The 23,237-nt window shown below is 64.5% G+C and overlaps 2 protein-coding genes across 4 annotated transcripts; one reads left to right on the top strand and one right to left on the bottom strand.

Moving 5' to 3' along the window:
* Positions 1-926: 926 nt before the first annotated feature.
* EEF2KMT (eukaryotic elongation factor 2 lysine methyltransferase) lies at positions 927-11,843 on the bottom strand. 3 transcript variants are annotated; one of them, XM_068147263.1, is made up of 8 exons: positions 11,638-11,842; positions 11,491-11,553; positions 10,087-10,167; positions 8,857-8,958; positions 8,601-8,734; positions 6,186-6,493; positions 4,026-4,175; positions 928-1,456 (listed from the first exon to the last, which is right to left on the bottom strand). In XM_068147263.1, exons 1-8 carry the CDS (start codon positions 11,713-11,715, stop codon positions 1,257-1,259), a joined length of 1,116 nt encoding a protein of 371 aa, XP_068003364.1. In that variant the 5' UTR covers positions 11,716-11,842; the 3' UTR covers positions 928-1,256. The 3 variants fall into 3 exon arrangements, with proteins under 3 accessions (XP_068003365.1, XP_068003364.1, XP_068003367.1); XM_068147266.1 differs by having other exon boundaries at positions 1,365-1,545; positions 11,638-11,841; XM_068147264.1 differs by lacking the exon at positions 10,087-10,167 and having other exon boundaries at positions 927-1,456; positions 11,638-11,843.
* Positions 11,844-11,970: 127 nt separating this feature from the next.
* On the top strand, positions 11,971-15,926 carry NDUFB6 (NADH:ubiquinone oxidoreductase subunit B6). The gene is made up of 4 exons (XM_068147268.1): positions 11,971-12,250; positions 12,330-12,422; positions 14,216-14,260; positions 15,783-15,926. Exons 1-4 carry the CDS (start codon positions 12,071-12,073, stop codon positions 15,849-15,851), a joined length of 387 nt encoding a protein of 128 aa, XP_068003369.1. The 5' UTR covers positions 11,971-12,070; the 3' UTR covers positions 15,852-15,926.
* Positions 15,927-23,237: the final 7,311 nt, after the last annotated feature.

Genomic DNA, 23,237 nt, shown 5'->3' with positions numbered 1-23,237 from the left:
TGCAGCCAGGGCTGCTTGCTGTGTGCTAGGAGTGCAAGTGTGGAGGGAAGATGTGGTTCTTGTGCTGGAGAGCCTGAGCAGCCTGGGCTGGAGCAGCAGTGGGGTGGCAGCAGGAGCAGGGCAGGGATTGTGCCTCTGGGCTGGGCACTGGGGAGGCCACAGCTTGAGTGCTGGGTTCAGCTCTGGGCTCCTCACTGCAGGAAGGACATTGAGGAGCTGGAGCAGGGCCAGAGAAGGGCAAGAGAGCTGGGGAAGGGTCTGGGGAAGAGGGCTGGGGAGGAGCAGCTGAGGGAGCTGGGGGTGTTGAGCCTGGAGCAGAGGAGGCTGAGGGAGACCTCATTGCTCTCTGCAGCTCCCTGAGGCTGGAGCCAGGCAGGGGTTGGGCTCTGCTGCCTAGGAGCAAGGGACAGGACAAGAGGCAATGGCCTCAAGCTGCCCCAGGGGAGGTTCAGGTTGGACATGAGAAGAACTTTTTGACTGGAAGGGTTCTCAGTGCCTGGCCCAGGCTGCCCAGGGGGGTGGTTGAATCCCCATCCCTGGAGTGGTTTCCAGGAGGCAGAGCTGTGGTGCTGAGGGCCAGGGCTCAGCCCCAAGCAGTCAGAAAATGGTTAGCCTGGATGACCTTAAAGGGCATTTCCACCCCAGCCAGTGGTGTGGAAGTGTCAGAGCAGCTGAGCTCAGCTCCTGCTCCTCCCAGCTCAGCAGAAGGCTGCAGCCTGGCTCTTGCTCTGTGTCCTGGCCAGCCAGAGGGTGGCTTCCCAACAGCTCCTTGTGCCAGTCCTGCCAGGAGAGCAGTGGCAGCTCAGGAGCTGTTTTTTGTCAGTGCTGCAGAGGAAAGCTGCAGCTGCTGCTCAGCAGAGTCCCTCAGCCCCTCCTGCAGCACCACATCAGCCCCTGGCCCTCCTCAGGACCTGGGCTGGAGGATACTCCGTTTCCAGATGCCCAACCCTGCTCAGCAGGGGTAAAACCCAAGAGGAGAGAAGGAAGCTGCTTTTGGCAGGAGCAAACACTTCATTGCCATGAGAGGTTGGCCTTGCTGCCTTCCCAGGGCGAGGTGCTCACCCCAGCCTGCTGCAGATGTGTCTCCAGTGTACCAATCAGAAGCAGACTGGTTTGGGTGGGAAGGAACCTTCAAGACCATCCAGTTCCAACCCCCTGCCATGGGCAGGGACACCTCCCACCAGCCCAGCTTGCCCAAGGCCTCATCCAGCCTGGCCTTCAACACCCCCAGGGTTCAAACCAAAGCAGAGTTCAGTTCAGTTGCCTCCTGCAGCATGAGCAGGGCTTTCTTGAGGGGCAGCAGCTGGCTGGTGTGCATGCTGCCAGCAGGAAGAGCTGGCACTGGCTCTGCCTGTGCTCGCAGCTGGGTCCTCACTTCCTCTCACGGTGTCCAGAACTCCATCCCAAGGGGCTGCAGATTCTGAGCCTGCCCTCCCGGCCAAGCCTACAGAAAGAGCTGCAGGAGAGTTAGGTTTGGCTGCAGGTCAGAGAGCAAAGCACTGCTGCTGTGGGCTGGAAGTTGCTGCCAGCTGATCCCAGCTTCATCTGCAAGGAGAAACAGAGTCCCAGCTGTGCCTCCTGCAAGCAAGAGGCAGTGGCACAGCAGCCACAGCCAGAGCTGACCTGCAGCTCGTGGTGAAAGCACACTGCAGGCAGGGGCTGAGGAGCGCTGCTGGCAGCACCACTGCTGCCTAACCAACCTGGCGCTGCCCACCCGACCCACTGCTGTCTAACCAACCTGGCACTGCCCACCCAACCCACTGCTGCCTAACCAACCTGGCGCTGCCCACCCGACCCACTGCTGCCCACCCGACCCACTGCTGCCCTACCCGACCCACTGCTGCCCACCCGACCCACTGCTGCCCTACCCGACCCACTGCTGCCCAACCGACCCACTGCTGCCCGCCCGACCCGGCGCTGCTTAACCAACCTGGCGCTGCCCACCCGACCCACTGCTGCCTAACCAATCTGGCGCTGCCCACCCGACCCACCACTGCCCGCCCGACCCGGCGCTGCTTAACCAACCTGGCGCTGCCCACCCGACCCACTGCTGCCTAACCAATCTGGCGCTGCCCACCCGACCCACTGCTGCCCACCCGACCTGGCGCTGCCCACCCGACCCACTGCTGCCCACCCGACCCACTGCTGCCCACCCGACCTGGCACTGCCCATCTGACCCACTGCTGCCCACCCGACCTGGCGCTGCCCACCCGACCCACTGCTGCCCACCCGACCTGGCGCTGCCCACCCGACCCGGCGCTGCCCATCCGACCCACTGCTGCCCACCTGACCTGGCACTGCCCATCCGACCCACTGCTGCCCACCCGACCTGGCACTGCCCATCCGACCCACCGCTGCCCTACCCGACCCACTGCTGCCTAACCAACCTGGTGCTGCCCACCCGACCCACTGCTGCCCTACCTGACCCACTGCTGCCTAACAAACCTGGCGCTGTCCACCCGACCCACTGCTGCCCACCCAACCCACTGCTGCCCACCCGACCCACTGCTGCCCTACCCGACCCACTGCTGCCCTACCCGACCCACTGCTGCCTAACAAACCTGGCGCTGTCCACCCGACCCACTGCTGCCCACCCAACCCACTGCTGCCCACCCGACCCACTGCTGCCCTACCCGACCCACTGCTGCCCTACCTGACCCACTGCTGCCTAACCAACCTGGCACTGCCCGCCCGACCCACTGCTGCCCGACCCGACCCTCCGCTGCCCGCCCGACTCACCGCTGCCTAACCAGCCTGGCGCTGCCCACCCGACCCAGTGCTGTGCAGCAGCAGCAGGCTGCAGGGGATGGATTGTGAAGAGCAATCCCAAACCCCTCCCTGCCTGCTTTGCTCCATGCCTGCTTTGGTTGCCCCTCAGAGCACAGTCAAGGCTGAGGCTGCAGGCTGCATGCCCATGGTGATCCCCTGGCACTGCAGCAGGGTTGGTTTCCCCCCTTGGAGCTTAACCCATTTTGCATTGCCTGTTGCCACCACGCTTGGAGGTCACCCCAGGCTGGCACTGCCACAGGTGAGCTGGGACAGGCAGGGTGTAGCAGCAAGCAAAGTCCCAATCTCCTGCTGACTTCCACCTGGGCAGAACACCCAGGGCTAGCTCTGGGGCAAGAGCCTCACCCCTGGACAATAACCAACACCAAGAGAGGATCACAGATTGGGTTGGGTTGGAAGGGACCTTCAGGATCATCCAGCTCCAAGCCCCCTGCCATGGGCAGGGACCCCTCCCACCAGCACAGCTTGCTCAGGGCCTCATCCAGCCTGGTCCTGAACACCTCCAGGATTGAGGCTTCCACAAGCTCTCTGGGTAAGCAGTTCCTGTGCCTCCCCGCCCTCATGGAGAGGAATTTCTTCCTAATGTCCAGGCTAAACTCAGCTCCTGCCAGTTTGAAGCCATTGCATAGAATGACCAAGCTTGGAACAGACCTCAGAGGTCACCAAGTCCAAGCTGTCACCCAGCACCTCCTGACAGCTAACCCATGGTTCCAAAGGCCACATCCAATCCCCTCTGGAACACCTCCAGGGATGGGGACTCCACCACCTCCCTGGGCAGCACATCCCAGTGGCCAATCTCTCTTGCTGGGAAGGATTTTCTCCTCACCTCCAGCCTGAACCTCCCCTGGCACAGCTTGAGACTGTGTCCTCTTGTTCTGCTGCTGACTGCCTGGCAGAAGAGCCCAACCCCCACCTGGCTCCAACCTCCCTGGAGGGAGCTGCAGAGAGCAAGAAGGTCTCCCCTGAGCCTCCTCTTCTGCAGGCTAAGCAACCCCAGCTACCTCAGCCTCTCCTCACAGGGCTGTGCCCCAGACCCCTCCCCAGCTTTGTTGCCCTTCTCTGGACACCTTCAAGTCTCTCAATGTCCTTCTTGAGCTGAGGAGCCCAGAGCTGAACACAGGACTCAAGGGGTGGCCATGTGCCCCCATTCTGTCATTCCATGCCTTTGTTCCCCTCCAGCACAGGAACAGGGCAAGAGGCCAAAGCTCTGGCTGCAGGTGGGGCCAGAGGGCACCTACCCAGCCGAGCCTGGAAGAGGAGGTAGGTGTCTGGGTTGCGGATGGTGGCAGCTATGTAGACCTCGGGAGGTTTGCCATCTGCTCTGCAAGTGGAGAGCTTCTGCAGCATCCCAATAAGGGCTAGAATGATCTCTGGATCATAGATGACATCTGCAGAGGAGGGAAAAGAGGCCAGATTTAGGGAGAAGTCAGCCAAAAAGCCCACCCAAGCAGAAGGAAAGCTCCAAACCCAAACTCTGGGAGGTCAACCCAGCAGCAGAGGCTGAGGTCTGCAGGCAGGGGACCAAGAGAGCTGAGAACATGCCTCTGGTTTCTGTGCTCTGTCCTCATCTCCAGATCAGCCTAAACCCCCTCAAAACCAGGGCTGCTTCCTGTGAAGGCCCTCTCAGACCCTGCCTTGAGGCCAGCCTGATGGAGCCACCAAAGCCACCTCTCAGTCCCAGCCACGCTGGGCAGCAGCTCTGTGGCAGAGGCTGATTACAAAGGCTTTGATGTGAAGTGCTGCAGATTTCCCCTTGACTCATCTCCTGGAGAGCAGAAACACTGCTGAGAGGTCAAACTGCTCACTGAGCAAGACATCAGCCTGACCCAGCTGACAGGAGCCAGAATCACAGATGGGAGGGGGTGGAGGGGACCTCTGCAGATCAAGTCCAACCCCTGTGCCAAAGCAGAACCACCCAGGGCAGCTCACACAGGAACACATCCCGGGGGGGTTGGAAGCTCTCCACACCAGCAGACTCCACAACCTCTCTGGGCAGCCTGCTCCAGGCCTCCAGCAGCCTCACCCCAAACAACTTTCTCCTCCTGCTCAGCTCCAACCTCCTGCCTGACACTTGCTGCCCCTTGCCCCTTCTGCTGGCCCTGGGCAGCACTCAGCAGAGCCTGGCCCCAGCCTCTTGCCCTCCACAGCTCCTTTAGCTCTTGCTGAGCATTGCTCAGCTGCCCTCTGGGGCTGCTCTTCTGCAGGCTCTCAGCCCCAGGGCTCTCAGCCTTTGCTGCTCCCAGAGCTGCTCCAGGCCCCTCAGCAGCTCTGCAGCCTGCCCTGGGCTCTCTCCAGCAGTTCTCTGTCCCTCTTGAGCTGGGGAGCCCAGGACTGGACCCAGGACTCCAGATGTGACCCCACTAGTGCAGAGCAGAGTGGGAGGAGAACCTCCCTTGCCCTGCTGGCCACACTCTTCCTCATGCCCCTCAGGACACCTTTGGCTTCTTGGCCCCAAGGGCACATTTCTGGCTCCTGGGGAGTCTGTTGTCCCCCAGCACTCTCAGCTCCTTCTCCATGGAGCTGCTTCCCAGCAGGTCTCTCCTCACCTGCCCTGCTGCAGGAGATTGTTCCTCCCCAGGGGCAGGATCCCACACCTGCCCTGCTTGAACCTACTGAGGTTCCCCTTTGCCCAGCTCCCAGCCTGGGCACTCTTGTGTTCAGGATGGAGACTCAAGGTGTGGGTGGTTGCCATGCAGATGTCTCAGTGTGTCCCTGCAGCAGTGACAGACACCCTGCTCAATCCTGATGCCAGACCCCTCAGTGCTGCCCAGGGCCAGCAGAAGGGGCAAGGGGCAGAAAGTGTCAGGCAGGAGGTTGGAGCTGAGCAGGAGGAGAAAGTTGTTTGGGGTGAGGCTGCTGGAGGCCTGGAGCAGGCTGCCCAGAGAGGTTGTGGAGTCTGCTGGTGTGGAGAGCTTCCAAGCCCCCTGGGCACTGTGCTGCTGGGCAGGGTGCTGGGGGTGCCCTGCTGGAGCAGGGCTTGGGTGGGTGAGCTCCAGAGCTCCCTTCCAGCCCTACCCTGCTGGAATTCTATCATGGGATACATGGACTGGAAGACCCTTGGCTGCTGAACATTGCCCCTGCCTCCTCTCCCTCGCTGTGCCTCAGGCAGGAGCTGCTGGGTCCAGCCCTGGCTCTCAGCCTTTGCACAGGAAGCCTCCCTGGGCATGCTGCAGCTTTCCTCAGCCCCAAGGGTGGCCTCCTGCATGCTGAGCCATCTCCAGGCCACTTCCCACCTCCTCCCACCCCACAGCTGGCTGCTTTCCCATTTTAACCTCCCCCCTCCAGTGATCCCTGCTCTGCACAGCCCCAGAGGAGGGCAAAGCCCTGCAGCTGCCTTCCCCTCTCCCCTCCTCCTGCGTGGCAGTGCCCAGCCAGGCACAAGCAGGAGCCTCAGGTACCTGCTGCAAGGATGACCTCAGGCTGAAGGGCCAGCAGCTGGCTTTGAGTGACTGAGCCCCAGTCAAGGTCTGCAACCATCACTTGTGGGGCCTGGCCACTTGCTCCTGCTGCCCCCTGGGCCTGGGACTGCCCCTGGGTGTGAGCAGCAGCCGCTGGCCCCGGGCTGAAGCCGTTCAAGCAGATGTTTTGTGTCAGCTGGTGGAGGACCCAGGGGTGGCAGTCACTGAAGATGTACCTCCTGGGCCTGCAGGCTTTGCAGATGGCAATGCCAGTGAAGCCAGCCCCACTGCCCAGCTCCAGGATGGTCCTGAAAGGCAGTGAGGAACAGAAGTGTTTGTTAGGGACTGCAGCTGGAGACAGGACAGCAAAACCTCCCCAGGAGACAGGATCAGAGCACTGCACAACCATTCAGCCTGCACAACACCTTGAAGATCTTCCAGCACAAGCCTGAGCCATGGCCCTCAGCACCACTGAGCCCTGGCCCTCAGCACCACAGCCACACAGCTCTGGAACCCCTCCAGCCATGGGGACTGCACCACTGCCCTGGGCAGCCTGGGCCAGGCCTGGACAACCCTTAAGGGAAAGAAATTGTTCCTCATGGCCAACCCAAACCTGCCCTGGAGGCAGTTTGAGGCCATTGCCTCTTGTCCTGTCCCTTGTTCCCAGGGAGCAGAGCCCAAGCCCCAGCTGGCTGCAGCCTCCTCTCAGGGAGCTGCAGAGAGCAAGGAGGTCTCCCTCAGCCTCCTCTTCTCCAGGCTCAACACCCCCAGCTCCCTCAGCTGCTCCTCCCCAGCCCTCTTCCCCAGACCCTTCCCCAGCTCTCTTGCCCTTCTCTGGCCCTGCTCCAGCTCCTCAATCTCCTTCCTGCAGTGAGGAGCCCAGAGCTGAACCCAGCACTCAAGCTGTGGCCTCCCCAGTGCCCAGCCCAGAGGCACAATCCCTGCCCTGCTCCTGCTGCCACCCCACTGCTGCTCCAGCCCAGGCTGCTGCTGCCCTTCTTGCCCCCCTGGGCACCCCCTGGCTCCTCTCCAGCTGCTGGCACCCAGCACCCCCAGGGCCTTCTCTGCTGGGCACTTTGCAGCCACTCTGCCCCCAGCCTGGAGCCTTCCTGGGGTGGTTGTGACCCAAGGGCAGGACCCAGCCCTTGGCCCTGTTGATCCTCATCCCCTTGGCCTCAGCCATGGCTGCAGCCTGGCCAGGGCCCTCTGGAGGTGGACAAGTATCTGAGAAGCAGCTACAGAGTGGAGCAAACCATGCCCCAGCTCCTCTTTGGGATCAGAGGGAGTTGGTGAGGCTGTGAGGAACACAATGCAGGGTTTGAAATGCTGCTTTTGGGACCTTCCCCCCCTGGGGCTGAGATTCTTTCCCACCTGGCTTTAGATTCCTACAGCACAAGGGGCTCCATCCCAACTGGTTCCCAGGTCTTTGCTAGCCAGTGGAGAGGAAGAGCCACCTCAGCCCCACAGGTCCTCTGCTTGCCAGCTCTGCTGCTCTCAGCTGCTGTGGGCAGAGGAGGAGATCAGATCTGCAGCACACCTGCAGATGGATCACAGCCCAGAGTCACAGAGTGCCAGCTTGGCAGGGACCCCAGGGATCACCTCTCCAACCCTTCCAGGTCCCAGGCTACTTGAAATGAGCTGGCCCAGCACCCTGCCAAGCTGAGTCCAGTGGAGGGGAATCCAAACCATCTGAAGGGAGGTGAGATTCATCTCACCAGGGAGGGCAGAGCACCAGTTCAGGCTCCCAGCAGGACACTGTGGTGCTGGAACTTCAGCCACCTGGCTTAGGGAGCAGGTCAGAGCACATGGTGTGGTCTGTTTGACCCTGAAACCTGGCTGAGGAGGGCTGTGAGGTGCTGCCACAGAACAGCTGAGAGCAGCAGGAAGCAAAAGGCTGCAGTCAGGTACCTGGGTGGGGAATGCCTTCTGTGATTCACTTTGCACCTCTGTGGGGCCAGGCTGGGAGAGCTGGGGCTGTGCAGCCTGGAGGGGAGAAGGCTGTAGGCAGACCTCAGAGCAGCCTCCCAGTACCTGAAGGGCTCCAGGAGAGCTGGGGAGAGACTTGGGCCAAGGGCTGGGAGTGCCAGGCCCAGGGCCAATGGCTTTGAGCTGGGAGAGAGGAGACTGAGAGTGGAGAGGAGGAAGAAATCCTTTGCAGTGAGGCTGGGGAGACTCTGGCCCAGGCTGCCCAGGGAGGCTGTGGCTGCCTCCTGCCTGGAGGTGTTCAGGACCAGTCTGGATGAGGCCCTGAGCAGCCTGTGCTGGTGGGAGGGGTCCCTGCCCATGGCAGGGGCTTGGAGCTGGCTGAGCTTTGAGCTCCCTTCCACCCCACCCCATGCTGTGAATCTCTGCACCAAGAGCTGTGGAGCATGAACAAAGCCAGCCCTGCCCCCAGCCCTCTGCTGCTGCCATTACCTGTGGGTGAAAAGCAGAGGGTTCAGCACTGCCCACTCAGCCAGGTGCAGAGCAGCATCCCAGGTCACCAGCCCTGTGGTTCCTCCAGAGACCATGGCCAGGCTCTCACAGAGGGTAACAGATTCCCCTGTGGGCTGGAGAGGGCAGGAGAAGAGAGAGCTGGAGCAGCACTGGCAGGCTGTACTCCTGCACAGGGTAGGAAGCACTCTGGGGGGCTGGGGCACAGCTCAGATCATCCCCAGGGGGTTGTCCTCACCAGGAAGTAGCTCTTGTAACAGGCAGGAGATTCCTCTTCCTTCAGGAGCTGTGCCAGTGTCTCATAGAGCTCATCCAGGGGCTCAGCTGCTGTGGCTTCGTGCTGAGGGACACAACAGGGTGAGGTTGGCATCCAATTGTCACTGTGCTCAGCAGCTTCAGGAGCCTGGGTGAAGGCAGTGGCCCCTCAGCCACTTTGCTGATGGGAGCAACCTGGGAGGGGTGGCTGAGCACCAACACCCCTCAGGCTGAGCTGCCCTGCAGCCAGGCCTGGCCAGGCTGAGAGCTGGGCAGAGGGAACCTCATGAGGGACAACCAGGGCAGGTGTAGGCTCCTGCCCCTGGGGAGGAACAACATCCTGCAGCAGGGCAGCTGAGGGGGGACCTGCTGGAAGGCAGCTCCAGGGAGAAGGAGCTGAGAGTGCTGGGGACAGCAAATTAAACATAAGGCAGAAATGTGCTCTCATGGCCAAGCAGGTCAATGGTGTCCTGGGCTGCATGAGGAAGAGTGTGGCCAGCAGGCAAGGGAGAGTCTCCTGCCTCTCTGCTCTGGCCTAGGGAGGTCACATCTGCAGCCCTGGGTCCAGTTCTGGGCTCCCCAGCTCAGGAGGGACAGAGAACTGCTGGAGAGAGCCCAGGGCAGGCTGCAGAGCTGCTGAGGGGCCTGGAGCAGCTCTGGGAGCAGCAAAGGCTGAGAGCCCTGGGGCTGAGAGCCTGCAGAAGAGCAGCCCCAGAGGGCAGCTGAGCAATGCTCAGCAAGAGCTAAAGGAGCTGTGGGGGGCAAGAGGCTGGGGCCAGGCTCTGCTGAGTGCTGCCCAGGGCCAGCAGAAGGGACAGCAAGGGGCAGAAAGTGTCAGGCAGGAGGTTGGAGCTGAGCAGGAGGAGAAAGTTGTTTGGGGTGAGGCTGCTGGAGGCCTGGAGCAGGCTGCCCAGAGAGGTTGTGGAGTCTGCTGGTGTGGAGAGCTTCCAACCCCCCCTGGGCACTGTGCTGCTGGGCAGGGTGCTGGGGGTGCCCTGCTGGAGCAGGGCTGGGGGAGCTCCAGAGCTCCCTGTGCTGGGACTGTGGGAGTCTCCCCTGGAGCAGCTGTGGCACACTCAGGCACTCCCAGCTGAACACACCCTTGGCCAGAAGTGCTGCTGCTGTGAGCAGAAAGCATTCAGCTTGGGCCTGGTGTCAGGGGCAGACTGTGCAAGGAGAGAAGGTGCAGGCAAGGGGAGGAGCAGGCACCAACCTTTTTGATGAGCTGGGTGAGAAAGCTCAGCCTGTACTTGGTGGGAGGAGGATACTGCACACACAGAGGGTGCAGAAGGGTCTGAAACGAGAAGAGAAGAGCAGTTGAGAGCAGCTACCAAAGGAAGTCCCAGGAGCCATTACCAGGCTCCTTGTGCCATGAAGTTTGGTGCCTCTGGATCTTTTGGGTAGCTCCCAGAGCTGCTGCAGCAAACCTGAGCCTCACTCCTGAGAAAGCAAACAGCAGAGCAGGGTGGAAGGAGCCCAGAGAGCTCTGCTTGGCTTCCCTCTCCTCTCTTTGGTTCGCTTTGCCTCCTGCTTTCTGATTGCCATCCAGGTGCAAAGGTCAAGCACCTGAAGGACTGACACAGCCCAGCAGCAGCTGGGATTTCCTCGGGGGCTGGGGGTGGGCTGCTCCTCCTCGGGGGCCGGCGGGGGGGGGGCTGCCTCCTCCTCGGGGACTGGGGGGGGGGGGGCTGCCTCCTCCTCGGGGGCTGGGGGGGGGGGCTGCTCCTCCTCGGGGACTGGGGGGGGGGGGGCTGCCTCCTCCTCGGGGGCCGGGGGGGGGGGGCTGCCTCCTCCTCGGGGACTGGGGGGGGGGGGGGGGGCTGCCTCCTCCTCGGGGACTGGGGGGGGGGGGGGGGGCTGCCTCCTCCTCGGGGGCCGGGGGGGGGGGCTGCCTCCTCCTCGGGGGCCGGGGGGGGGGGGCTGCCTCCTCCTCGGGGACTGGGGGGGGGGGGGGGGCTGCCTCCTCCTCGGGGACTGGGGGGGGGGGGGGGGCTGCCTCCTCCTCGGGGGCTGGGGGGGGGGCTGCTCCTCCTCGGGGACTGGGGGGGGGGGGGCTGCTCCTCCACGGGGACTGGGGGGGGGGGCTGCCTCCTCCTCGGGGGCTGGGAGGGGGGGGGGCTGCCTCCTCCTCGGGGGCTGGGAGGGGGGGGGGCTGCCTCCTCCTCGGGGGCTGGGAGGGGGGGGGCTGCCTCCTCCTCGGGGGCTGGGAGGGGGGGGGCTGCCTCCTCCTCGGGGGCTGGGAGGGGGGGGGGCTGCCTCCTCCTCGGGGGCTGGGAGGGGGGGGGCTGCCTCCTCCTCGGGGGCCGGGGGGGGAGGGCTGCTCCTCCTCGGGGGCCGGGGGGGAGGGCTGCTCCTCCTCGGGGGCCGGGGGGGGAGGGCTGCTCCTCCTCGGGGGCCGGGGGGGGGGGGGGGGCTGCTCCTCGTTGACCATCAGCAGACGCGGGGCCAGCCGGGCTGGCGGCGTTCAAGCCACCCCTGCCCAGGCACAGGGACCTCAACACTGGCAGCAAGGAGCAGCCGAGCAGAGGAGGGGCAGGGCGTTCGGCGTCCTGCCGGGCGCGGAGCGCTGCCCCTCGGTCCCCAGCAGCTGCCGCGGGGGCACCAAGCTGCGGCTCACCTGCCGCAGGATGGCCAGCAGCACCGAGCAGCCCGACGACGTCCGCAGCTCTTCTTCCAGCTCCTAAAAGGGACGAAACGCGGCTCAGCCCCTGCCTGCCTGCCCGCCCCTGCCCGCCCCCAGCGCCCGCCGCCCCCCGCCCCGTACCGGCCAGGGGAAGCAGCGCAGCTGCCGAGCCGCCAGGAAGCGGCGCTGGAAGCGGAGAGCCAGCTCCGGCTCGGCCATGGCCGCGGGCGCAGCAGCCTGCACACATCCCCGGCCTCGCCTGGCCGCCGTGCCGGGGGGAGGAGCCGCCTGGAAGGAAGGAAGGAGACCTCCGCAGGAAGCGGGACTCGAACCCGGGCCCCGAGCTTCCGAGCCGAGCGCTCTGCCAGCTGAGCCGCAGGGGGCGCCCCGGGCCCCGCCCCCCGCCGCCGCGCGGCCTGATGGCGTCACCGCCGCGCGGCCTGATGGCGTCACCGCCGCGCGGCCTGATGGCGTCACCGCCGTGCGCCGCGGCGAAGGACACCGCGCCCGCCCGCTGCGCCGCTCCGCGCCAGCCCGCACCGGCACCGCCACCGCCACCGCCACCGGCACCGCCATGAGCGGCTACACCCCGGACGAGAAGCTGCGGCTGCAGCAGCTCCGCGCCCTGCGGCGCCGCTGGCTGCGGGACCAGGAGCTGAGCGAGCGGGAGCCCGTCCTGCCGAAGCGGCAGCTGGGCCCCGTGGCCTCCTTCTGGGAGCGCTTCCTGCAGCCCGGGGGGCTCTGGCGGCAGCAGGTCAGCGCGGGGGGGGCGGGGCAGAAGGGCTCGGTGGCGCCGGCCCGGGCCGCCTGACGCGCCTCTGTGTGCCCGGCAGGTGTACAAGGTCTGCGAGACCAGCGGCTTCATCCTGACGCGGGTCCTGGTCCCCGCCTGGATCATCGCCTACTACCTGAAGTACCACGCCATGGTGAGGGCCCCGAGGCGGTGAGGGGTTCGGGGGGTGGTGGTTGGGCCCTGGCCCGGAGGCCAGATGCCCAGCAAAGCCTCTCTGCCACCCCCCTCTTAAGTGGACAGGGGGAGAGGGGGAAAATGTACCAAAAGCAACTGACAAGATAGAAGCGACTTTAATAACAAGAGTGAGCAAAAGCAGTATGGAATCACAGAATCAACCAGGTTGGAAAAGACCTCAGAGGTCACCAAATCCAAGCTGTCACCCAACACCTCCTGACAGCTAACCCATGGCTCCAAGGGCCCCATCCAATCCCCCCTGGAACACCTCCAGGGATGGGGACTCCACCACCTCCCTGGGCAGCACATCCCAATGGCCAACAACTCTCTCGGTGAACTTTCTCCTCCCCTCCAGCCTGAACCTCCCCTGGCACAGCTTGAGACTGTGTCCTCTTGTTCTGCTGCTGGCTGCCTGGGAGCAGAGCCCAACCCCCACCTGGCTCCAACCTCCCTGCAGGGAGTTGCAGAGAGCAAGAAGGTCTCCCCTGAGCCTCCTCTTCTCCAGGCTAAGCAACCCCAGCTCCCTCAGCCTCTCCTCACAGGGCTGTGCCCCAGACCCCTCCCCAGCTTTGTTGCCCTTCTCTGGACACCTTCAAGTCTCTCAATGTCCTTCTTGAGCTGAGGAGCCCAGAGCTGGACACAGGGCTCTAGGTGTGGCCTGAGCAGCAGGCAGTGGGGAAGCAGCAGCAGGGAGCTGCTGGTCTCTGCTCCCCAGCAGCAGCACAGGGTCGGTCTCAGGCAGCAGGGCTCTCTAGCTTGGTGGTTCTTTAGGAGGGGAGATGCCATGGGTGAATCCCTCACCTCCTCCTTTCACTTCATTCTTACATCTGAGCTGACCTCATCTGGCCTGGAAGGCCTCTTTGGCCAGGCTGGCTCAGCCCTGTCCCCTCCCAAAGTCTTTCCCACCCCTCAGTGTACTCTGGGGGCAGGGAAATGTTGCAAGGACACAGCCTGGAGGCTGCTGTGCTGTGTCAACTCCTGCTGTCAAACACAGCACCAGAGAGGTGCTGTGAGGAGATTTCCCTCCATTCAGAGGGGGAGGGAGGGAGGAGGAGGCTAAAGCCTGGAGGAATCTGTCTTGTAGAGAGAGGGGGTGGTGAAACCAGGGCTGTGGGGAGGGTTGGCATGGTCAGGCTGCTCAGGTGTCTGCTGCAGCCTGAGCTGGCTTCCCAAGGTGCCTGCACTGCCTGCTCATGCTTGCTGGGGTGGCACAAGCAGGCCTCTGGTTGTGGGGCTTTAGGGTGGTGACCACCTGGGCCCCTGCTGGCAGCTGTGCCTCCATGCTGGGCTGCTGAGCAGGCTGCAGCTGCTGGGCTGGGGGTGGGGAGGGGGCAGGGCATGGGGGATGGGGAAGGGCATGGGGGATGGGGCAGGCCCTCCCCTGCCCTGCTGCAGGCCCTCCCCTCCCCTGCCCTGCTGCAGGCCCTCCCCTGCCCTGCCCTGCTGCAGGCCCTCCCCTCCCCTGCCCTGCCCTGCTGCAGGCCCTCCCCTGCCCTGCCCTGCTGCAGGCCCTCCCCTGCCCTGCTGCAGGCCCTCCCCTGCCCTGCTGCAGGCTCTCCCTTCCCCTGCTGCAGGCCCTCCCTGGCTCGGGGGGTGCCATCTGACCAGCCTCAGGCGTTTCAGTGGTGGAAAGAAACTGCTTCCCTGAGCCTGGGGCTCAGTAAGGCTGCTGCAGGAGGGTTGTGCCCTCCCTCTGTGCCTCCTGATGCTAACTTCCTTTCCCTTCCCTTCCCTCTCTCCCTGTGCCTGCAGAAAACCCCCCACGGCATCGTGATGTCCAACCCCGCCATCTACCCAGTAAGTCTCTGCTGACTGCCTTGGCTCCTGCCCAGGCAGGCTGGGGGGGGGGCAGAGGGGCAGCTGGGGGCAGGGAGGATCTCTAGCAGCAGGAGCTTGCTGCCCTGCAGCTGCACAGCTCAGCCCTGCTGAGCAGTTCTGCTCTTGCCCTCGGGGCAGAGGCTGCCTCTGGCCCTGCAGCCTCCCCCTGCAGCAGCAGCTGCTGAGAGCAGGGCTCAGCCTGGGGGGGGCACACCAAGCTGGCCTGAGGGGATGCAGATTGCAGCAGCTTGCTGAAGGGGTTTGGGGCTCTGAAGCCTCCCTGAAAGCTTCCCCTGCAGGGACAGAGGGGTGGCTCTGCTTCCCCTGCTGGCAGGAGCAGCAGTTGTCAGGAGCCCTGAGGGGGTTGGTGCTGAGTGGGTCACTTCTGGCCCCACAAGCTTGGTCCCAGGTGTCCCTGAGGGTGATGCCCCCCACACTGAGGTGTCTCCAGGGAGAAAGCCACATCCCCTCAGCCTGGGATCAGCCCCATGAAGTGGAGAGGGTCAGCCTGGTTGATCTTTGCTGTCTTCAGGCTGCTCCTGCAGCTCCTGGGCAAGTTTAGCTCTGCTGTTTCTCCCAGTTCCATAGTTCTGTGGGTTTGGGCTTTACAATACCTGCCCAGTTCTGCTTTAGCTACAGCAAAGGACTGCCAAGCAGCCTCCCAAACAGCCAGCAAGGGGCTGGAGGGCAAGCTGGCTCTGGCTTCAGCCTAACTCACAGGCCAAGGAAGTGCCTGGAGCTGGGACAAGCAGCAGTTGGGCATCAGGTGGGGTTCTGAGTGCTAATGTGAGCCATGGAGGGGCTGGAAAGGACCTCTGGAGCTCCCCCAGCCCAAGCCTTGCTCCAGCAGGGCACCCCCAGCACCCTGCCCAGCAGCACAGTGCCCAGGGGGGGTTGGAAGCTCTCCACACCAGGAGACTCCACAACCTCTCTGGGCAGCCTGCTCCAGGCCTCCAGCAGCCTCACCCCAAACAACTTTCTCCTCCTGCTCAGCTCCAACCTCCTGCCTGACACTTTCTGCCCCTTGCTGTCCCTTCTGCTGGCCCTGGGCAGCACTCAGCAGAGCCTGGCCCCAGCCTCTTGCCCCCCACAGCTCCTTTAGCTCTTGCTGAGCATTGCTCAGCTGCCCTCTGGGGCTGCTCTTCTGCAGGCTCTCAGCCCCAGGGCTCTCAGCCTTTGCTGCAGGAGCAGCTGGGAGCTGTGGGTCTGGGCAGTGGCTCCCAGCTCTGCTGGAGCAGCCTGTGCAGAGCTGCAGGTCCAGTGTGCTCTCCTCACAGCGGCTCAGCTCCAAGCATTTGGCTGCTGTGCTGTGGCTGAGCAGAAGGGGTGAGGCCAGGCAGGCTTGGGTGGCTTGGCTGAGGAGCTGAGGGCACTGGGAGCCTTGGGAGGGAGCTGAGGTGAGGTTGGGCTTGCTCTGGCAGTGGGGACAGTGTCAGCTGGGCTGGGAGGGCTGAGCCTGGGTGTGGGGGGAGATGCTGACCATGTGCTTGCCTTCCACCAGGGGGACAGGATTCTGGAGACAGGAGAAGTCAGGCCCCCCCTGAAAGAAGACCCTCATGAGCACCACTGATGGGCCAGCCCTGCCCAGCAAGCCAAGAACTGCAGCTGCTTCCTCTGCTCCATAAAAGAGTCCTGGCTCTGCTTCTCCTTGGCCCTTCTGTCCTTCCCTTCCCCTCACCCCACACAGTTCTGCTGTGGGAATTTCCTCTGTCTTTGGTGAGCTTCAGTGCTCAGGCTTAAGAGAATGGTTTGGGCTGGCAGAGCCCTCCCAGAGCAGCCAGGCCAGCACCAACCCAACCCCACCATGGCCACCAAACCCTGGCCCCAGCTGCCATGGCCACAGGGTTCTGCAACCCCTCCAGGCATGGGGACTCCACCACCTCCCTGGGCAGCCTCTGCCAGGCCCTCACCACTCTGCCACCAAAGACATTTGGCCTCCTCTCCAACCTCACCCTCCCCTGGCACAGTTTCAGGCCATTGCCTCTCCTTCTCTCCCCTGAGCCTAGGGAGCAGAGCCCAAGCCCCAGCTGGCTGCAGCCTCCTCTCAGGGAGCTGCAGAGAGCAAGGAGGTCTCCCTCAGCCTCCTCTTCTCCAGGCTCAACACCCCCAGCTCCCTCAGCTGCTCCTCCCCAGCCCTCTTCTCAAGTGATCCCCAGCCTCCCTTCCTCAGGTTCCCCCCTGGCCTGCCAGGGCCTGGCAGCAGGACAGTCACCTGCAGGTCCTGGGGGTGGGCTGCCCCAGGCTGTCCCCATCTAGCAAACCCTCTTCCTCCAAGCAGTGCTGAGAGAGACTCCAGGGGCAGCTCAGCTTCCACCAGTATCCTCCCCCCAGTTCTGTGCCAGGGCAGGGGAGCAGAGGTGGCTCTGCTGCCCCAGATTCTTTACAGCCTTCACCCTCCAGCACTTCCTGCTTTGCCAGCAGCCCTCTCATGGTGTCACCTTCCAGGGGAGCTTGGGCTTGGGGCAGAGAGGCCTCCTGGGGGGCAGGGAGCTGCTGATCCTTCTGGATCCCTTCCAGCTCCAGCTGTCCTGGAGGGGCAGTGTGGTGGTGGCTGCCCTGGGGGTGGCAGTGCTTCAGCCAGCAGTGCAGAGGGTGAGGTGAGGCACAGCACCCCAGCAGGGTGGGCTTGGGAGGGAGCCCTGGAGCTCACCCAGTCCTAACCCCCTGCTCCAGCAGGGCACCCACAGCAGCTTGCCCAGCAGGTTCCAGAAGCCCCTGGTGACCTCACTGTGTGTGCCCAGCAGAGCCACTGTGAGGTCAAGGGGGCAGGCAGGAGGCCTCTTGCTGTGCCAGGGGACAGGCAGGAGGCCTCTTGCTGTGCCAGGGGACTGGCAGAAAGCCTCTTGCTGTGCCAGGGGACAGGCAGGAGGCCTCTTGCTGTGCCAGGGGACAGGCAGGAGGCCTCTTGCTGTGCCAGGGGACAGGCAGAGCACTGTGCAGCCAGAGGAGCTGAGGGCAGCCATGGAGCCTGCCTTGGGCAGCCCTGCTCAGCCTGCAGCCCCCAGGGCCCTCCCCGAGCCCATCCCTGTCCTCTGGCAAGAGCTCAGGGTGGGACAGCAAGTGGGGGGCAGCTGTGGGCTGGGAGGGGGCTGCAGGCTCCTGGGGGTCACCACTGGCAGGCTCTGGGGGGGAGCACTGGGGAAGCTGGAGGGCTCCTGGGGAAGCTGGAGAGGCAGGAGTGGTGAGGGGCTGTGGGGAAGGCAGAGTCAAGGGGGGAGGCTGGGGAGCTGCTGGGGGGCTGTGGGGAAGCAGAGTCAAAGGTGGAGGCTGGGGGGCTCTGGGGAAGCAGAGTCAAAGGGGGAGGCTGGGGAGCTGCTGGGGGGCTCTGGGGAAGCAGAGTCAAAGGGGGAGGCTGGGGGGCTGCTGGGGGGCTGGGGGGAAGGCAGAGTCAAGGGGGGGAGGCTGGGGGGCTGGTGAGGGCTGTGAGTGGGGAGAGGGGCATGGGGGTGGCAGGGGGGTGGGGGCTGCAGGGGGGTGGGGGGGCTGCAGGGGGGCTGTGGGGGCTGCAGGGGTGTGTGGGGGCTGCAGGGGTGTGGGGGCTGCAGGGGGGCTGTGGGGGCTGCAGGGGTGTGTGGGGGCTGCAGGGGTGTGGGGGCTGCAGGGGGGCTGTGGGGGCTGCAGGGCTGTGGGGGCTGCAGGGGGCTGTGGGGGCTGCAGGGGGGCTGTGGGGGCTGCAGGGGGGCTGTGGGGGCTGCAGGGGGCTGTGGGGGCTGCAGGGGTGTGGGGGCTGCAGGGGGGGTGTGGGGGCTGCAGGGGCTGTGGGGGCTGCAGGGGCTGTGGGGGCTGCAGGGGGGCTGTGGGGGCTGCAGGGGGCTGTGGGGGCTGCAGGGGTGTGGGGGCTGCAGGGGGCTGTGGGGGCTGCAGGGGCTGTGGGGGCTGCAGGGGGGGGTGGGGGCTGCAGGGGGGCTGTGGGGGCTGCAGGGCTGTGGGGGCTGCAGGGGGGGTGGGGGCTGCAGGGGGGCTGTGGGGGCTGCAGGGGGGCTGTGGGGGCTGCAGGGGGGTGGGGGCTGCAGGGGGGCTGTGGGGGCTGCAGGGGTGTGGGGGCTGCAGGGGGGCTGTGGGGGCTGCAGGGGGGGGGTGGGGGCTGCAGGGGGGCTGTGGGGGCTGCAGGGGGGCTGTGGGGGCTGCAGGGGTGTGGGGGCTGCAGGGGGGGGGTGGGGGGCTGCAGGGGGGCTGTGGGGGCTGCAGGGGGCTGTGGGGGCTGCAGGGGTGTGGGGGCTGCAGGGGGCTGTGGGGGCTGCAGGGGCAGGCTGGGGTCCGGGGGGCTGTCCCACAGCCTCGTTGGGGTCCCTGTCACCACCCTGCCCCATGGGGAGCCTGCCCCCAGCAGTGAGCCCCCAGGGGTGCTGGCACAGCAGGTGGGCACAGGAGCCCTGGTGTATCTGGTGGCTACAGGGGCCCTGGTGTATCTGGTGGGCACGGGAGCCCTGGCACAGCTGGTGGTCACAAGGGCTCTGGCACAGCGGGTGGGCACAGGAGCCCTGGTGTATCTGGTGGGCACAGGGGCCCTGCCTGCCCCTCTCCTGCACAAGGACAGCCCTGAGCCTGGCACCCCCGCCCGGTGAGTGCCCCTGGGGCTGCCCTGCCCTCCCCCAGCGCTGCTGGGGCTCTCCCCAGGCTCCTCTGCAGGGCTTGTGGGGAGCTGGGGGCTGTCAGCTCTCCTGGGGCTGCCCGGGACCCCCAGGCTGCCCCCAGACTCCTCTGCTGAGCCCCCCGCCCCAGCACTGCAGGGAGTTGAGAGTCCCATGGGCACCCCACAGCTCCAGCAGCCCCACAGCCGCCTCTGATCCCCCCCAGCCCTCCCCCAGGAGGCTGCTGCCAGCCACAGGCCCAGTCCCAAGCCTCCAGGAGCAGTGGTGGTGGCCCTGGGACCACCGGGGTGTCATGGAACAGAGGACCCCCCACCCCGGGTGGGTGGAATGGGTCCAGGGAGGGGGTTGAGGCTGCCAGGCAAGGCCAATGCAGGACATGCAACTTACTGCAGGAGGCTTCATCACCACCACTGCCCCTGGGCTGCTGATGGAAGAGCTCCCCTCTGGAACACCTCCAGGGATGGGGACTCCACCACCTCCCTGGGCAGCACATCCCAGTGGTTAACAACTCTCTCTGGGAAGAATTTCTTCCTCCCCTCCAGCCTGAACCTCCCCTGGCACAGCTTGAGACTGTGTCCTCTTGTTCTGCTGCTGGCTGCCTGGGAGCAGAGCCCAACCCCCACCTGGCTCCAACCTCCCTGCAGGGAGTTGCAGAGAGCAAGAAGGTCTCCCCTGAGCCTCCTCTTCTCCAGGCTAAGCAACCCCAGCTCCCTCAGCCTCTCCTCACAGGGCTGTGCCCCAGACCCCTCCCCAGCTCTGTTGCCCTTCTCTGGACACCTTCAAGTCTCTCAATGTCCTTCTTGAGCTGAGGAGCCCAGAGCTGGACACAGGACTCAAGGGGTGGCCTGAGCAGTGCTGAGCACAGGGCACAAGGACTTCCCTGCTCCTGCTGGCCACACTCTTCCTGCTGCAGGCCAGGATGCCCTTGGCCTTCTTGGCCCCCTGGGCACACTGCTGGCTTATATTCAGACAGCTGTCCACCAGCACCCCCAGGTCCCTCTCTGCCTGGCTGCTCTCAGCCACTCTGCCCCCAGCCTGTAGCTCTGCCTGGGGTTGCTGTGGCCAAAGTGCAGCCCCTGGCACTTGGCCTTGTTGAATGCCATCCTGTTGGCCTCTGCCCATCTGCCCAGCCTGGCAAGGTCCCTCTGCAGAGCCCTTCTGCCCTCTGACTGACCAACATCTGCTCCCAGCTTGCTGTCATCTGCTAACTTGCTGATGACTGACTTGACCCCCTCATCCAGACCATCAATGAAGATGTTAAAGAGCACAGGGCCCAGCACTGGTTTCTGTGCTGAGTTGCCAGGGCTGGAGCAGGGAGGGTTTGGTGCTGCTGTGTTTGGTTTGCAGCTGCCTCTGCTGCCTGGGCCAACTGCTGGATTCTCTTCCTGACCCCCCCCTGGCATGGTGGCAACCCTGCTGCCTCCTGCACTGCCCATCCATGGAGAGTTGATGGCCAGGACCATTTCACAGAGTCACAGAACTGGCAGGGCTGGAAGGGAGCTCAAGGCTCAGCCAGCTCCAACCCCCTGCCATGGCCAGGGACACCTCACACCACAGCAGGTTGCTCACAGCCACCTCCAGCCTGGCTGCAAACACCTCCAGGCAGGAGGCTTCCACCACCTCCCTGGGCAACCTGTGCCTCACCACCCTCCTGGCCAACAACTTCTTCCTCACAGCCAAGCTCAATCTCCCCACTTCTAGTTCTGCTCCATCCCCCCCACTCCTATCCCTCCCTGACCCCCTCCAAAGTCCCTCCCCAGCTTTCCTGCAGCCCCCTGCAGATCCTGGAAGGCCACAAGGAGGTCTCCTGGGAGCCTTCTCCTCTCCAGCCTGCACAACCCCAACTCTCTCAGGCTGTGCTCAGCTCCAGCCCTCTGCTCCTCCTCCTGGCCCTGCTCTGGACACCTTCCAGCCCTCAGCTGCTACCTCTAAAAGGAGGTGGCATTAGTGCCAGTGCAGGTGACTCCTATCAGAGCATGCTGGCACTCAGCCCCCACTGGAGATGGCTGTGGCTGGCCAGAGGGAGCTGGAGGTGTTTGCTCTGGGGGTTGTCCTTGTGTTATTTAGGTGGTGTCATTGGCTGAGCAGCTGATGGCATCTCCCTGGGCTTGTGCAGTGCCCCTGTCCTGTGTGGCACCACGGGGCAGAGCAGGGACCTGAGGCCACTGCCTGGGCAAGGGCTTGGCTGGAGAGCTGCACTCAGAGCTGTGGTCAGCAGCTCAGTGTCCAAAGGGAGAGCTGTGATGAGTGGAGGCCCTCAGGGGTCAGTACTGGGAGCAGAGCTGTTGAACATCTCCCTCAGCCCCATGGGCACTGGGGTTGGGGCACCCTCAGCAGGTCTGCAGATGGCACCAAGCTGTGTGGCTCAGCTGGCAGCTGGAGGGAAGGATCCATCCAGAGGGAGCTGGGCAGGCTGGAGGGAAGGATCCATCCAGAGGGAGCTGGGCAGGCTGGAGGGAAGGGATCCATCCAGAGGGAGCTGGGCAGGCTGGAGGGAAGGATCCATCCAGAGGGACCTGGGCAGGCTGGGGGGAAGGATCCAGCCAGAGGGAGCTGGGCAGGCTGCAGAGCTGGGCACAAGGCAGCCTCATGAAGGTCAGCAAAGCCAAGAGCAAGGTCCTGCAGCTGGGGCAGGGCAATCCCAAGCACAAACCCAGGCTGGGTGAGGAGTGGCTGAGAGCAGCCCTGAAGAGAAGGCCTTGGGGCTGTCAGCTGGTGACAAAGTCCCCAGGAGCCAGCAGTGGTCCCTGGCAGCCCAGAGCCAGCTGAGTGCTGAGCTGCAGCCAGAGCAGGGAGAGCAGCAGCACAGGGAGGGGATTCTGCCCCTCTGCTCTGCTCAGCCCCCACCTGCAGCACTGCCTCCAGCTCTGGGGCCCCCAGCACAGGAAGGACCTGGAGCTGCTGGAGAGGCTCCAGAGGAGGCCACAGAGATGAGCAGAGGCTGCAGAACCTCCCCTGTGGGGCCAGGCTGGGAGAGCTGGGGCTGTGCAGCCTGCAGAAGAGAAGGCTCCAGGCAGACCTCAGAGCAGCCTCCCAGTGCCTGAAGGGCTCCAGGAGAGCTGGGGAGGGACTTGGGCCAAGGGCTGGGAGTGCCAGGCCCAGGGCCAATGGCTTTGAGCTGGGAGAGAGGAGACTGAGAGTGGAGAGGAGGAAGAAATCCTTTGCAGTGAGGCTGGGGAGACTCTGGCCCAGACTGCCCAGGGAGGCTGTGGCTGCCTCCTGCATGGAGGTGTTGAGGACCAGGCTGGATGAGGCCCTGAGCAGCCTGTGCTGGTGGGAGGGGTCCCTGCCCATGGCAGGGGCTTGGAGCTGGATGATCTCTGAGGTCCCTTCCAACCCAACCCTTTCTGGTTCTCCAGGCAGAGGGCCAAGCTGGCAGTGCCAGCCAGGACCTCTCCCCTCACGCCAGGAGAGCTGGATGCCAGCAGCTGCTTCTTTCATGCCCTTGCAGCTGGGATGATGCTGAAGCCCACAGGCAACGAGCAGTGACTCCACCACCCCTTCCTTCCTTCCTTCCTTCCTCCACACGGTGCCAGGCAGTCGTGCTTCTCGTGCCTCAATTAGCAGCCATCTGCATAACAAAAGGGCCTTAATTGAGCTGCCCACACAGAAGCGTGCAGAGCTGTTCTGGGTGCTCGCAGGAGCCTTAATTGCCCCTGCTCCTCGGGCAGGGGGAAGGCACCAAGCAGGCAGACATGTGATAGGTCTCCTGTGCCATGTGGCAGCCTTCTGTGGGCACCTCGGGCATCTCCCGTGGCACCTGATGCCAACATGCAGGCAGTGAGTGGAGTCCAGAGGGGTCTCTGTGAGGTGCCACCACGGGCAGCACTCAGGGCTTTGGATGGAGCCAATGGTTTCCTTCTGATCCCACCTTAGAATCACAGAGCTGGCAGGGTTGGAAGGGAGCTCAAGGCTCAGCCAGCTCCAACCCCCTGCCACGGGCAGGGACACCTCACACCACAGCAGCTTGCTCACAGCCACCTCCAGCCTGGCTGCAAACACCTCCAGGCAGGAGGCTGCCACCACCTCCCTGGGCAACCTGGGCCAGGCTCTCACCACCCTCCTGGGCAACAACTTCTTCCTCACATCTAACTTCCCCCTTTCTCCAGGGACCCTGACAGGGTTTTGCCCTTTAGCAGGCTCCACCTGGCATTTTGGGGTGCTGACCCTCTGCCCACACTGGGCTGCACCCCAGGATTCCTGCCCTGGGCTCTCCTGAGGCAAGCACCAAGCCCTCTAATCCCTCCAGTGGAGGAAAGCTCTGCTGTGAGTGAGGGCAGAGGGAGAGCTGCTCTGCCCCTGGGCCACTCCTGCAGAGCAGAGGGAGAGCTGCTCCAGCAGCCTCACAGATAGGCCCCAGGAGA

Source organism: Melanerpes formicivorus, unplaced genomic scaffold (assembly GCF_026170545.1).
Source record: "Melanerpes formicivorus ecotype bairdi unplaced genomic scaffold, bMelFor1.0.p_v2 SCAF_14, whole genome shotgun sequence".
NCBI classification, from domain to species: domain Eukaryota; kingdom Metazoa; phylum Chordata; class Aves; order Piciformes; family Picidae; genus Melanerpes; species Melanerpes formicivorus.
This window is presented reverse-complemented; position numbering and strand designations above follow the sequence as displayed.

Coding starts and splice junctions, on each gene's coding strand:
- NDUFB6 (XM_068147268.1), top strand. CDS start 12,071: ATGAGCGGCTACACCCCGGACGAGAAGCTGCGGCTGCAGCAGCTCCGC. Junction 12,251..12,329: donor GGGGGCTCTGGCGGCAGCAG/GTCAGCGCGGGG, acceptor TGTGCCCGGCAG/GTGTACAAGGTCTGCGAGAC. Junction 14,261..15,782: donor CCAACCCCGCCATCTACCCA/GTAAGTCTCTGC, acceptor GCCTTCCACCAG/GGGGACAGGATTCTGGAGAC.
- EEF2KMT (XM_068147263.1), bottom strand. CDS start 11,715: ATGGCCGAGCCGGAGCTGGCTCTCCGCTTCCAGCGCCGCTTCCTGGCG. Junction 11,554..11,637: donor TGCGCTGCTTCCCCTGGCCG/GTACGGGGCGGG, acceptor CGTCCCTTTTAG/GAGCTGGAAGAAGAGCTGCG. Junction 4,176..6,185: donor TGAGGTCATCCTTGCAGCAG/GTACCTGAGGCT, acceptor CCTCCTCTGCAG/ATGTCATCTATGATCCAGAG.